This window comes from Lagopus leucura, unplaced genomic scaffold (genome assembly GCF_019238085.1).
Source record: "Lagopus leucura isolate 7727_CA_CO unplaced genomic scaffold, USGS_WTPT01 Super-Scaffold_702, whole genome shotgun sequence".
In the NCBI taxonomy this organism is placed as follows: domain Eukaryota; kingdom Metazoa; phylum Chordata; class Aves; order Galliformes; family Phasianidae; genus Lagopus; species Lagopus leucura.
The window spans coordinates 12759892-12774642 of record NW_024962254.1 but is presented as its reverse complement, the minus strand read 5'-3'; the positions used below and the strand labels follow the sequence as shown (position 1 = coordinate 12774642).

General features: G+C 36.8%; 1 protein-coding gene across 3 annotated transcripts in view; it reads right to left on the bottom strand.

Annotated features, from left to right (window-relative positions):
- Nucleotides 1-14751, bottom strand: part of AASDHPPT (aminoadipate-semialdehyde dehydrogenase-phosphopantetheinyl transferase) — a 35649-nt gene that overhangs the window by 15927 nt on the left and 4971 nt on the right. For all 3 annotated transcript variants that reach the window (XM_042862493.1, XM_042862492.1, XM_042862494.1), the window contains exons 3-4: nt 5939-6060; nt 5328-5489 (exon numbers count right to left, since the gene is read on the bottom strand). In XM_042862493.1, the coding sequence (XP_042718427.1) occupies nt 5328-5489; nt 5939-6060 (284 nt within the window). The remainder of the gene's footprint in view (nt 1-5327; nt 5490-5938; nt 6061-14751) is intronic.

Here is a 14751-nt window from a genome sequence, read left to right as displayed (position 1 = left end):
ATTAATAATATTTTAATATAATTGATATTTAACAGTTTTATTTTAAAGTTCCACACACCCCATGAACACCTAAGAATCCATCATAGGCAATTCATTTCAACAGAAACTGCTGTTATGTATGGTTTCTGAATGTTGATTTTATAGTCAAGTCATAATCCTGTTTTTGTTTTGTTTTTAATAAAGGGGAAAACATTTTCCTTGTTTCTTTATCAAAAGATTTCCATACCGTATCTGCACAAACTTTCTAAAATGGAAACCAAGAATAGGAAGAATTTAATGTAAAAACAAAACAAACCAATCTAGATGCTACCATTAACCTGAAAATCAGGTACTTGTGTGGATACCCTCCTGGGAGGTACAACCGAATCTCCTATTTCCACTTCTCTGGGAAATACTAACACACCGTACAATTACAAAAAGAAAATATCATCATGTCCTCTCTTCTGTGATTCCCCAATAGCACTTACAAAACAGGTACCAAGATGCTCAGCTCCAATGTACTGAATCCAGTTAAGACAGTATCTGTTCTACTCACATGCAGAAGAACCACTAGGCTGGGGCACTTCACAGTCAAAGATGTGGGTGCCTTGGCCAACAGGTGCTGGTGTGAGAGCAGAAATAATGGCAAGTAATTGTTAAAGTTCTCGCAATGCTTTCTGCTTGTCCTGAAGAAAAATGACCATGTCCACTTTTTAATCACTTTACTTCCTCCCTACCCCCTTTTTATTTTTTGCCTGTCCAAAAGGCTGAAGACAGATGAGACTGCATACAGTTCATCACACAGCAGCCTACATCTGTTGTCAAATGACTGAGAACAATTGTTACAGCTTTCAGCAAAATGCACGTTTGTTTTTGTGACATGAACTGATAGATTACTTACTGTTGATGCAACAATAAACATAGATCATGTAAAGTCTCTCATATATTGTTAACAAAACTATTTTCTGTCAATTTCAAGTTGCATTTAAGTGGAAGTGACTCTTTAGATAATAGGGACCATTCTCCTGCAGAGACCCCTCCTCTCACTGAATAATTAATTCAGAGGATTCTCTCCCATTTACTTCACACATCCTCAGTGCAATAGAGGTCAGAAAACAGTTTTCAGCATCTTCTAATTAAATGTAGCAAACTATGCCCTACATTTTATCTTCATTGCCTCACTGAAATGTAAACCCAAAACAAACATAGGAGATCTTTCCTGGCTCCTGCTAATGGCCAGCAAAACCCTTACAGCGTGGAGTTAATGCAGCACAGAGATGCTTAAAAACAATCAATCTGTTTCATATTCATCTGGAGATATCTGTACACAATCTTATCAATTAAATCCAACTTCTTACATGAAAATGAATGACTAAACAAAAACAGAAGCAGCACTGGAAACAAAAACATTACAGAAATTCCTCTGGTTTTGTGAAGATTCCTGTCTATAAAACAGAGAATATGTAATAGATCAAAATTTGTTTTCCTCTGAACCAACTAAAGGCACAATGAGACTTATAATTACCTCATTTCAAAGGCTCATCAGAATGACGTGTCTGGGATTCAGATCAGACTGGATTCACTAAAACAGATAATTTATGAGTAAACTGCACCTTCACAGGCAGCAGAACTGATTGCTGTCTGAATCCAGTTGGATTAGCTAGTCTTGGAAACAAGCTTTAATTCCTATTTCTTCCTCAAAATAAAACATAACAACCTCCTCTTATCAAGGGAGAAAGACTCCATTACATTTGGACATCTCCCATCTTACATGGGAGAAAGAGTCCATTACACTCCATTCCATGGGAACAAAAAAAAAGAGTTATCTAATAAAGACTCCAGAAACTGCTATCTGACCACTCTTCCCAATTAACTGTATGAAAGTGAGAAAAAGTCACAAATACACTTCATTAAGATTCATCATTAGGATTTCTTTTCCATATATATAACTGTAGCAGGTCTGCTGCAGATAGATATTATATACATGCAATTCCCTCTCTGAACTATAAAACCTGTCAAAATTATCATTGACAACTTCCTTCACCTACATTAAAATTAGCTAGTACTTTATGCTGTAAGTTTATTTTTCTTCAAAAGAAGCAAATGGATTATATGAAACTCATTGATAAAATTATATAAAAAAATAAAAATCAAAATGTATGTCTTCATCTTAAATTAACACTCTGACACAATACTGTACCACACCTCAGTGGATTACTGTGTTTTAATTTTTACTAAATTTCTAATTTTTACGTTTTAATTTTTACTAAAGAAATTGTCTTTTTTTTCTGTCTCTCTAAAAAAAGACACGTTTGCCCATTGCAAACAAATCATATGAGGGCTGCTCCGAAAGCAGCACCTTGTGTTGGCCCACAGCATCAGAGGTATCAGCATCTGTTGTAGTTTCCACAGAAATAAATAGGAGGCATTACTTTCAGAGGGATCTACTTAGCACACATAGTAAGATAAATGTTGAAACTCAATTTATGCTTTTGAATGAAGTTTTATTGTATTTTTCGTCCTATTACCTCCAAAATAGTTAAAGGGAATGTGAGAAATAATCTCTAGAGAACCATATGAAACAAACACCTAAAACTAAGTCAATTTATCATTAACAAGATGTTCCTGAGCTACTGCTTCCTACCCAAGCTCAAAAATACATGAGGAATGACAGAAGGAAAAAGTACAAAACTAATCCCTTAGGTAAAAAGGAAGCAAAAAGGCAACTATACAACATAAATTTAGCATTTACAATGAAATAGAAAAAAATTCTGTTCACAGAAAATTCTACCTACAATGTGAGGAAAATTAAAATGAATGTTCCCCTAATGTGATTCACTACTATTTCTATTGACTCGTTTTTTGGCTTGCAAATGAAGAGGCAGTAAATTTTTTTCAAGTCTTTATGCTTTTAAGTTGCTTTTAAGTTGACTCTAAGTCAACTTTGCTTTTAAGTTGAAATCTCTAAAGGAGATTTCAGAGTATTTTTGTATACCTTAAGTTGAGAAATAAACTTTTTACTTTTTTCTTTAAAACAAACAAACAAACAAACAAACAATCTGCTACTGTTGGTAAGCTAGATTCTCTTTAAAACTCAAAGGAAGAGAATCCAAACTATGAGATAACTGGAGCCTTGCTCTCTCTTTGACCATCTCCTACCATACAGACCTGTGAAGTAAAACTGAACTTTCTATCTGATAGAAAAAGTCCTCTCAGGTAAATTCAGCACAAAAGAGAACACAAGGAAAACTCTGTATCAATAATAGGAGTCTTAAAGGTAATTCTCAGTGATTTCTCCTGAATGACTCCCCCAGATTTCTCAAGATTACTGCCTGCAGTTACCAAAGTTATTTCAAGAGTTTGGCTCAAGGCCAAATGATCAAACAAAACTAAGAATTCTGTAAGTAAGAAAATGGGGACAACATTTTGTGTTCTCACAAGATTCTTTTAAAACTACAGAGATTCTTAATTTTAGTCTGGAGACAGACAACTGAAAAACTTTTTTTTTTTTTTTTCTCCTTTTAATTAATGTAGATTTTTAAATGAAATGATACCCAGCAGAACTAGTATTTTAAATGAAACCTGATAATAAATTTTGTCTTTGAGATAATATAGTCTGCATAGTTAGAAGGCTGTGCTCTTGGGAAGCAGTGGGCAAGCATGGAAGCGGAGGTATTTCTCAGACAAAAATTAAATTAAGCTTCTAGCAGTATCACTGAGTTATAAAGAAAAAAATAAAATTATAAAACATGTAAGTACTACAGGCAGCTATCTATATCATCACCTCCGAGCTATTTTATTCAATCAACCACCAGCATGATCAAAATTTGGAGCTTCAGATGTTCATCAAAAGAGATAAACGCTTCTGTGACAACGGTACAGTTAGCATTAACACAGAAAACAGTCATACTGCAAGATGTGCCACAATCCTTCCTAAGATATTTCTTGCCAGACTGTAACTCCCACCATAGGATTTGATGACATGCTCAAATCCTAAAGACCATGGCAATATTAGTATAAGAATTGATTTAGTCTGGGTGGATTTTAAAATAGCAGAAACCCAAATGCGACTACAGATGCTGAAAGGAATGAACCCTGAACAGGTTAAATGTTACTGGTACAAGTTAACTTATGCCATATTTTATTTTTTTATTCACTATATGCACACCATACGTGCACTGCGTATGCTATGTAAAATGAGCATACACCACATACTGGTCATTCACACAAGCTCTACCACAGCAGTCATGTCCAACAATGCAGATGCTTGCAAAATGTAATGTTTCACACACACTGCAGGCTGATGGAATATTCCACTCAAATGGAGTATTTTCTCAATAGAGGTGCAAAGTATATAATCTTTGAACTTCCAGCCAGCCACCAACATGCTGCACAATCTAACAGAAGATGGAGACTGTGACAAAGGGAGACGTCCCTTTCTAGACAACTTTAAAGCCACATTGTCCTCTCCATTTTTCCTTTCAGTGATAGATTGAAAGTGTTTTTGGAGCACCCGTGATTTTTTTTTTAGCTAATTAAATATTGTGAGATGATAGTATCAGCTCTTTCTCTCCCTGTCCTTCAAAGCACATTAGATGGCCACTGGTCACTCCCATAGATGTTTCACTGTTAAGTCTCAATAATTTTCAAGGAGGGAAAAAAAAAAAACCAACAAGTAAAAAAAAAGCCCAAACATGTTAACAAAGACAAAACCCAACACTCAGAAGACCGAGCTCCAAAAGGATGTTCCAATTTAGTAAAGGCAATTGTTTGTAGCATCTGTCCATTCCAACACACAGCAACCAGTGAGTACCTCTAAAATTCAAATCTACATAACCACAGTGCTTCTTGTTCATTCAGGCAGGTGAAGGGAAAAAAAAAACAAAACAACCAAACAACAACGAAAGCACAACCAAAAAGATGAAGACACATGTCAAGCGTTTAACATAAATGCTAACTAATGGCATTAGTTATCACCAGTCTCATTCTCAGCCAACTGATCACAGAATCACAGAATATCCTGGTTTGGAAGAATTTCAAATTTTTTTTTTTACACTTTTCACAAGTGAGGTCTGAATACACTTCACTGAACTTCCTGCATGGCCAGGGATGAATATCCTCGAGTGCCAGAACAATACTCCAGGAACAGAAAAAATAAAAAGCCATTCTAATGGATGTACTTTGTAGGAGGATTTTGTGATCAACAAAAATGTTTTTACATGCCAGAGATTTATACCCTACATTTTAATCTATATCTGTTCAGTGCAGTTATATAGAATAAAAGTGTGAAGGTACAATTAAGAAAAAAAGTGCAACGCAATTAAAACAATAGTTTGAAGATTTCATACCTCAAAAGTCCATTCTTCCTCTTTTTCTCCATCCAACAGCATCTGGGTCTCATTATACACCTTCCCTATTTCCATTTGCAATGGGGACACATTAAATTCAATTCTTTGCAAGTTAAAACCAATCCCAACTCCAATAGCCTTTAAGAAGCTTTCTTTTAGGGCCTAAAAGACAGAGCACCATTATCAGAATATTCACTGTTCTTACTGGTTGTTTCAATTTACCTTCTCTATAAACATTATTTATAAGCAGACATTGTAGGTCAAATAAATTAAGGGCTTATACCTGTTAATATGACAGTAGACTGGCACAGTTATCAAGATAAAAAAGTTACCATCATTGTTATTACTTTTCTCACTGTGTAAAAATGAACATCTAGATATGAATCATTTAGCTTGTTCCCAGTACATGTTTAAAACTAGTTATAAATCCCTCTAGAAACATCAACTATATTATGGTTCTTGCAGATAGTCCGACATTAAATAGATAATCTCTATATGTTCTTGAACTATGAAAGTATATGGTTTTCTCATAATTTAAAGAATAACAGAACATCCTAAACAATTTACAAGTTGTAGTATTGTAGTCTTTAAATAGGAAATAAATGTATTACCCAGTGTCGATGAAACATATCCAGCTGCATCCACTCATTATTCATAGACTTGATTACATGCCACTCTGTCTCAGTAAACTGTCGTTTCATGATACGAAAGAAATTTGGAATTGAGCTACTACCTATGGATTGGAAACAAATATTTATAGGAATTTTAATAGAGCAGCAAAGGTAAGCACATGAATTATTTTACTGCTCTGAAGAAAAGCTCACTCATAAGAAAAGAAATATGAACACCCGCTGCTCTGCAATTGGAATTTACATAGCTTCAAAGCAGTAAGCAGATACTGCTGACAGTTCAGAACATAGTATAAAAAAAAAACATTCCTATGGCAGAATTATTACATAACAAAATCTGATATGAGAGTCAAATACATTCCATATTTTCAGACAGCATTTGACCAGTGGAGATTACATACGCATTAAAAAATTATATCCAGCTATAAAGAGTAGTATATACAATCTTTAGTATTTGACTGCTTGATCTAGTTACATTTTATAAAACATTTTATAAAACAGCATGCTGCTTGTCAGAATTCATGAGGCTATTCTGCCTTCTGTTGTCAGACGGTGGGATATGAAACAAACACTTTAATGCACATGCAGAAATACAGACCCTCAAATTTATCATACAGACAAAAGAAAAAAAAAAAAGAAGCCTTAAATTGTCGGATTAAATTTTAGCCTCCACAAAAATGAGCACAGCTGTGTGCTGCTGTCACAGCTTTTCAGGAACTACACCACTTTTTCCCTGTAGTCCTAATGTATTTTGCAAGAGACACTACAGATTGCGTGGTTATATTGGTCAGTGGCATTTCTACAACGCACTGGAAGCTATGGACATCATTACACACTTCACTAACCACCCACAACCTGTTTGATTAATACCATGCAATTTGTCCCACAGGGCTTACAGCTGGCTAAGCAGACAATTGCACAAAGCAATCTATTTTCTTTAGTTGGGATAACCAAAATCTGGATAGAGAAAATTCCACATACTGAGACAATATTTTTTTGTATCTTACGCAATATTCTTGTTAAGGGGAAAATACTAGTCGTGTTTAATGCAAACTAATCTCACCTCCCTCACTGCAAGGCCACTCTCAATTATTCCAGAGGGATTGTAGCAACTGGGAGACGTATCTGAAAGTGGAGAAAAGCAAACATCGCTCCCATTTTCAAATGGACAAGAAAGAGGGCTTGGGGAACTGCAGGCCAATCAGCCTCACCTCTGACCCTGGGAACAGCTGACAGAAACAGCTCATCCTGTAAACCAATTTCCAGGCACAGGGATAGGAAGAAAATCATCAGCAGTAGTCATGAATGAGCATGGATTTATCAGGGGGAAGTTATGCTTGATCAACTAGATAAGCTTCTACAAGAAGATGATTAGAATGATGAGAGCAGTGGATATTGTCTTCCTGAACTTAAGTCAGACCTTTGATACAAACCCCAACACAATCCTCATAAACAATCAGCTGATGCATGGGTTAGATGGGCAAGCCCAGTGTGCAATGATTATTAAACCTCTTTAATAAAGTGGTTGTCTTCTACACGTACATAAGCACTATATAAAAACAGATATTGGCTGCAGCAATATTTGGAGTCACACTAAAGGAAAGACCCAGGTTTCCTGACCATTTCCTTTCCAGATCATACTGCAAAATGGAACCTGGCATACTGTACAGATATCATGGGACTGATATTTTAGAGATGCCTTCAATTTTCTTTATAGACTGCAGTGAAAAAACTTCTCAACATAGAAATTATGATGGCAGTTGCTGTAGTTAGCTAAAGGAATGATCCATGTCAGGACAGAAATAACATTCTTTTCAGGAGAAAAAAAGAAAGAAAAGCAACCACAATGTCAAGGATGGCGGATGACCAAGGCACACATCTGTGAGACGCTCCAACTTCCCTGAATAAACTAAAACATAAAACATAAAACATAGAATAAACTAAACAATACTTCAATTTGGAGAAAGGTCTTTAATTTGCTAAGTTTAAATGGATTTTTTTTTTTTCAATGATCAGATGACTGTACTAAAAAACACTTCAAACTCTTTAATTTCTCCTCTTCCTTTTCGCAAGTATTTAAGGAAAGGCCAGCATCTTCTTCAAATCATTCAAATTATGAAAAATTCAAGAACTCCCTCCTCCTGCTCTCAACAACACATGGTTGTTAACACCAGCAGACAACACTTTCAGAATCTAGAGGTTTCCTGCATTGTCAAAGCTGTTCTGCCTCACAAACTATATCACTCAACATGGTGTATGCACATTATACTAAACTGTTCAGTAACTAAGATGTATACCATACCCATTCACACTGCCTTTCCAGTCCTCATTCCTTTTTGGCCGTTTCTTCAGCAGTGCAACTACACTTCTCTGTTAAGATGCTGGACAGTCATGTTCAAATTTACATGGTAAGCTGGCACCTCCCCCCACTGAAAAACTCAGGCACTGTTTTCTACTGAACTGCCCTCCCCTCCAGTTTCCTTTTTAATACAGTGCAATAATTTTGCTCTGAGGAATGGATCAGATCACAGGCCTTGTGGCTCAAGAACCCACTAGCAGTACTACAACTGCTTAGTCTGTTTCTCCATATTTGTTTGAGTATCAAAGGAAAAGAGATTCACAGAATCATAGGAAATTTCAGATTGGAAAGGACCTCTAGAAACCATCTGGTCCAACCTTCTGTTGAAAACAGGGCCTTATATTATCCAGGGACCTGTCAAGCAGAGTCCTGAGGGAGATTCCACCCATGCAACAACATATTTAAAGGATAAAAACAAACAGAAAGCCCACTGTGCAATAGGGAGAGAGGAGTAAGAAATGAGAGAAGCAGCTCTGCAGGGTCAGTGCAGAAGGAGAGCATGAGGCGCTCCAAGCACCAGAGCTGAGATTCCCCTGCAGCCCTTTCTCCTGAGGAGGCCTGTGGAGGTGCAGGCTGTCCCACTGCAGGCCACAGAAGATCACATCACAGTAGACATGCACACTGAAGCCAGTAGAAGACCCCACTGAAGTGCAGGCTTCTAGCAGAAACTCCACCTCACAGCAGAACAGGCTTTCTGGCAGGAACTGCGCCTCATGGAATATCCAAGCTGGACTAATATCTTCCAGAAAGGCCACACTCCATGGAAAGGACCCATATTGGAGCAGATCTTGAAGAACAGCAGTCCGTGGTAAGGGCCACACTGTAGCAGCTCCTAAATGACTGTATCCCATGGAAGGAACCCATCCAGAGCAGAGGATTAGTGTGAGGAGGAAGGTAGGAGACAAAGTGTTAGAGACTGACCACAGAATGGCCAGGGTTGGAAGGGACCTCAAGGATCATGAATTTCCAATCCCCCTGCTACATGCAGAGCCACCAACCTCCACATTTAATACCAGACCAGGCTGCCCAGGGCCCCATCCAATCCGGCCTTGAACACCTCCAGGGATGGACGGGGCATCCACAACCTCTCTGGGCAGCCTGTTCCAGCACCTCACCACTCTCATAGTAAAGAACTTCCCTCTGACATCCAACCTAAATCTTCCCTCCCTCAACTTAAAACCATTTCCCCTCGTCCTGCTGTTATCTACCCTTTCAAAGAGTTGACTGCCCTCCTGTTTGTAGGCTCCCTTTAGGTACTGAAAGGCTGCAGTGAGGTCACCCCGCAGCCTTCTTTTCTCCAGGCTGAACAAACCAGCTCCCTCAGCCTGTCTTTGTAGGTGAGGTGCTCCAGCTCTCCAGTGATCTTTGTTGCTCTCCTTTGGACGCTCTCCAACAGCTCTCTGTCTTTCTTGTACTGGGGGCTCCAGACCTGGACACAGTACTTCAGATAGGGCCTCACAAGAGCCATATGCCTGCACTGCTCAGGACTGGGGAAGAGGTAAAAGAGTTGGAGTGAAGCTGAAACTCAGAAGGGTCAGAAGACAGGAGTTCTCTATTATTTTCTTTCTCACCATCGTACATTATTATTACACTATTATTAATAGGCAATAAATTATGTTAATCTCCCTCATGCCAACTCTATTTTGTTCATGACAGTGATTGGTGAGTGATCTGCCCACCCTTACCTTGACCCACATCCTTTTAAATCTTGTTTTTCTCCCATGTCCTGCTGGGGAGAGGGAACTTGATGATCTTAAGACATCTTTTCCAATGTTAATGATGCAATGATTCTTTTATCCTCTGCTAGTAAACTTTAAAGAATATTACATCCTTAGAAGTATAATCTGACTAATAGTTCAGAATCTGTCTCCAATATATTAAAAAAAAAAAAGTAAAGTACTGTATTGCATTAAAAAATCTGATACCGTGACAATTTCAAAAAGAGTGAGAAGAAAGTACTAAGTGATACTGGAATAGTCCAGTATCAAATCTGGAAAATGGTTGTGTACATCTATATATGTTTTTTTTGTTTGTTTGGGGATTTTTTGCACAAACTATATTGAAATATGTAACTATATTATATAGAATTATTCGACTTAAATGACAACTGGCCAAAAATCTGCTTTGCATCTTCCCTGTTACACAGTAAAAATCCAGATAACATATAAATGATTAATTTTAAAAAGATGTAGGAGAGAGAACAAAGCATTAAGTCCGGTTTGAGAAAAGGTTTCAGAAATATTAAATAAATACAGGGCTATTTTTCTCCATTTTTCAACCTGTTAAAAATAAAATGAAGCAAGTTGCCTTTGCAGGAAAATATAAAGCCATAAAATTGAGATCTATACAGAGCATGCTATTAATAGTCCTACAGACAGCAGCATTTACCAATACAGAAATCTTTAGACTGGTTTAAGTTTACACTTCCACAAACACAAGGTCAGTCCTGAAAGATCTTGGTAATACAATGTTCACTTAGCAAGCCCAGTAACTCTCCTGCCATACCCAATGTTAGTAAAACCATGACATGCCTTCTCAAGAATACAGAGGGGAGCAAATGGCCAAATGTCCTCAGTACAGTTGTTAAACACTTCTACAGTCAAAATCAAATTGCTTTGGTCAGATACAAACTAGCTTATATTGTGTTCTATAGCCAAACCAATTAAAATTGAAAGCTAAAACTACTATTATTAGCTTACTGACCAGCCAATCTCTAGAAAAAAAGAATAAAAACAGAATCCTACCTGCCTTGAACTGCATGAAAGAAACAGGTCAGTGATCACACAATTGTAGGGGATGGAACGGACCACCAGAGAACACTGAGTCCAACCCCCAGGGATCAGGAACTAATACCTAATCAGTACATATAAATACATTTTCAGATAGCAAGTGGGCCTAGTGACAATGAGAAACGTACCGGCTAGTAAAATGAGCAAGTGAAGTATCAACGGATCAATCTGCTTAGTGTAAAACACAACGTAGCTATAAATCCTGCAAGCTAATGAACTGTATAGAACGAGCAAGTGTTCAGGCTCTTCAGCTGCCAATCTTTTGGTGTAGGACAGGACTCAATCTCTTGAGGTCCCTTCCTACCCCAGCAATGTGATCTCTGAAGGAAACCAAAGTAAAATGATACAGAGAAAACATTCCCTCTGCAACAAATGCCCAAGATGTTTGTCAATACAATCTTAACCTTATACAGATATTTAGAAACTGAGAACAGAAGACAAATAATTATCTAGATAAATGATTATTTTAGAATAACCAGACACAAAATTAACAGGGCATGGTTTTTAAATCTATTAGCTCACACAGCTTTAGTGTTCATTGGAAACTGGATTGGCATTCTGTGATCTCTCTACCTTCCTGTCATTATCTGGTGATTCTCACAGTGAGATATTTTAGATAGATAGATAGATTTAGTATATAGTATATAATATATACAGTATATTATATATATATATTATATATTTATTTACTATATATAATTATAGTATATATATATATATATATATATATATATATATATAGTATATAGTCTTGTTTTTCAACCAGTGACATCATCTTTTATCTTGGCATACCTCAGAAATGCAGCACCAGCCTTAAAATGCCAAAAAATTGAGGTTGCCTCTTTTGAATCACTCAACTTTTCCCAAACTGTAAAAATGGAAACAGGAGAAAGAATCAACATAATTTGATTGCGTATATTATTTTCCTCCCACCCAAGTCCTTGTAACATTAGCAAAACTGCCATGGGTTCAACTGCAGTAACTCTTGGACCCAGCAGCGATTAAACTTCGAGCAAGCTATCCTGACAGTCAACAAAAGACAACCAGGAATTGTAATTGATTAGATAGCTCTACCCCCAGAACTGCACAGGAGCAATAGCAATTTTGATATGGCTGTGACCCAGACAAAAAAAGTAAAATTTTATTTATCTGGATACATCACATCTGATTCCACTTCAATTCAGAGACAGGTTGTTTATGGACTGCAACAGATATATGCTGCCTGCTTTCAATTTGCTTCTAGAGTAGAGAAAATTCAAGTGGTTAAAATAAACAGGATCTTATTAATAAGGATGCTTCAGAAATTCCAAATTCATTTAATAAAATGTATTTATTCGTAGCTATAACGTAAAGCAATTAAGACAATAATCAATAACAAAATAAATACCCTTTTTTGTCTACATTAATGGTTGTACCCTTTATCTGTTTAAAAGAGCTTACAAGAGCTTACACAGCCACATCAAATAGAGCTTGAAACAGCCCCAGCACCCCAGCAAAAAATGTAAATTACCCATGGAAAAAGGTATAATAACCAGCTTTTCTTTACTGAAGGTATCGACCAGTTAAAACAATAATCATGTTTTGTCAGAATGGCAGGAACTCCAATTCCTTTCAACACTGAGATTACGATGCATCACGACAAAATTAAACCCCAAATCCCCAAACCTAAATAAACCCCAAAAAATGAGCTGTCTTTTATCAAGGTAGTATGGTTGAGAACACAACTACAGATCTGAAAACATCAAGCAGTAAGTGAAACATGCTTATACCTCTTTAAAGGTCACAGACATTTAAGAACATGACAGGAGGAAGTTGGGTGGTGAACGCACCCAAGAATGCACACAGAAAAGGGTGGTGATGCACTGGAACAGGTTGCACAAGGAGGTCGTGGATGCCCCATCCCTGGAGGCATTCAAGGCCAGGCTGGATGTGGCTCTGGGCAGCCTGGTCTGGTGGTTGGTGACCCTGCACATAGCAGGGGGTTGAAACTCGATGATCATTGTGGTCCTTTTCAACCCAGACCATTCTATGATTCTATAATGTTTCAATTGAGTTTTGATTAAAAAAAAACAAAAAAAAAAAAACAACCAAAATCCCAACAACCACACAACAAAAACCTCAACACGTTATTAGCACAATGGCACCCAGATATAAAAATCACATTTTCCTGACAAGTCATAGCATTACGCTGCTGTAACACTGAATTACCAAAACCTTCTCATTGCAAATGTAAGATGCAACACAGAAGTCTGCCTTAGCATAAGAGTCTCCAAGCCAGATTGAATAAACATTCTATAACGTTCATTCCCTAATGAAGAGTACAATAATTTTTCACACTTAGAAAATCCCCGTTTCTGTGCATACGATTCTCCTTCGTCCTCTCCCTCCTTCAAAATAAGTAAGCATTATTTTAAAATTGGGAATCAATTTCTGCTATACAACAGTGAAAGAAACCATGTAAAAATAGACATTAGATAAAACTTATAAAGCCAACTATCAAGAGTTATAAGATTGCCTGGCCTATTTGACAGCTAAAAACCAACACGTTTTTCTGTTTGGTCTTCCCACAGAGAAGAGAGAGCAGTCAGCTGTCCTGCAGAACCCTTCCCTCTTATCAGCATATGCACGGGTCCACACCAGACACTGTAGGAGCTGCCTCTTATCCAGCCAGTAAGTTATACAAAAGATGTAAGAAGAAGATGGATGTATCGCAGTATAGCAAAACCACAGCATGTCCTACACATCTATCTTCCAGAAACTTACTGCCTCTGTTCTACACTTCGATACCATTTCCTACTCTAATGAAAATGGTTTTATGTTGGCATACAAAAAGTCCTCATAAAGGACTGGCAAAATTTTAAGAAGAAACAATTTACCCTTAAAGAGAAGATTCAGTCACAGATTCCCTTCACAGTTTATCAGATGTGAGTGCTTAATCAGTTACTGGAGTGTTTTTACAAAACATGACGTAATTCCAGGTTAAAACAGTGTTGGAAATTTGAATAAAAATAGAATAAAAATAAAATTGCTGCATAACATTCTTTATGTTTGAAATGTATGTTCAAAATGGCTGTTTTTCCCCATTTTCAAATAGACCAAGAACAAAGAAATTCCTCCCTGTTTACTCATCAAAAGGGATAAGACCACTGTGATACTTTAGTTCAATGAGGATGAGCTAGTTACTTCAGTGCTGTTGTAAGTCTAAAATTGACGTATTTACTTATGTATAAATTCTGACATCCTTAATCAATCTTTTAAAAAAAAAAAAAGCATTTAACCAAATTCCTTGTTTAATTTCTTCATCTCTAAAGAGTGCAACTATATATTTACAGTCACATCGCTAGATAATAATTTGGCAATTGCCTATTCTAGCAAAAGATTAGATGCTGATTGCTATAAGGAAAAAAAAAAAAAAAAAAAACAACAATAAAATCTAAACCAGTTAAAACTTCACTCACAGTAAAACGAAGTATTGCGAGATGGACAAAAACACTCAAATCTGTCTTCATACTTCTTTCAAAAAATCCTTATTGCAAACTTTGGAAAGCAAAAATTAGAAAAGCATTAGAAAAGCTCAGAAGTTTCTCCAAACGTGACTTACCCAAACATGGCCCAAAACAAGTTAACACTTGTTGCAACATTTCTGA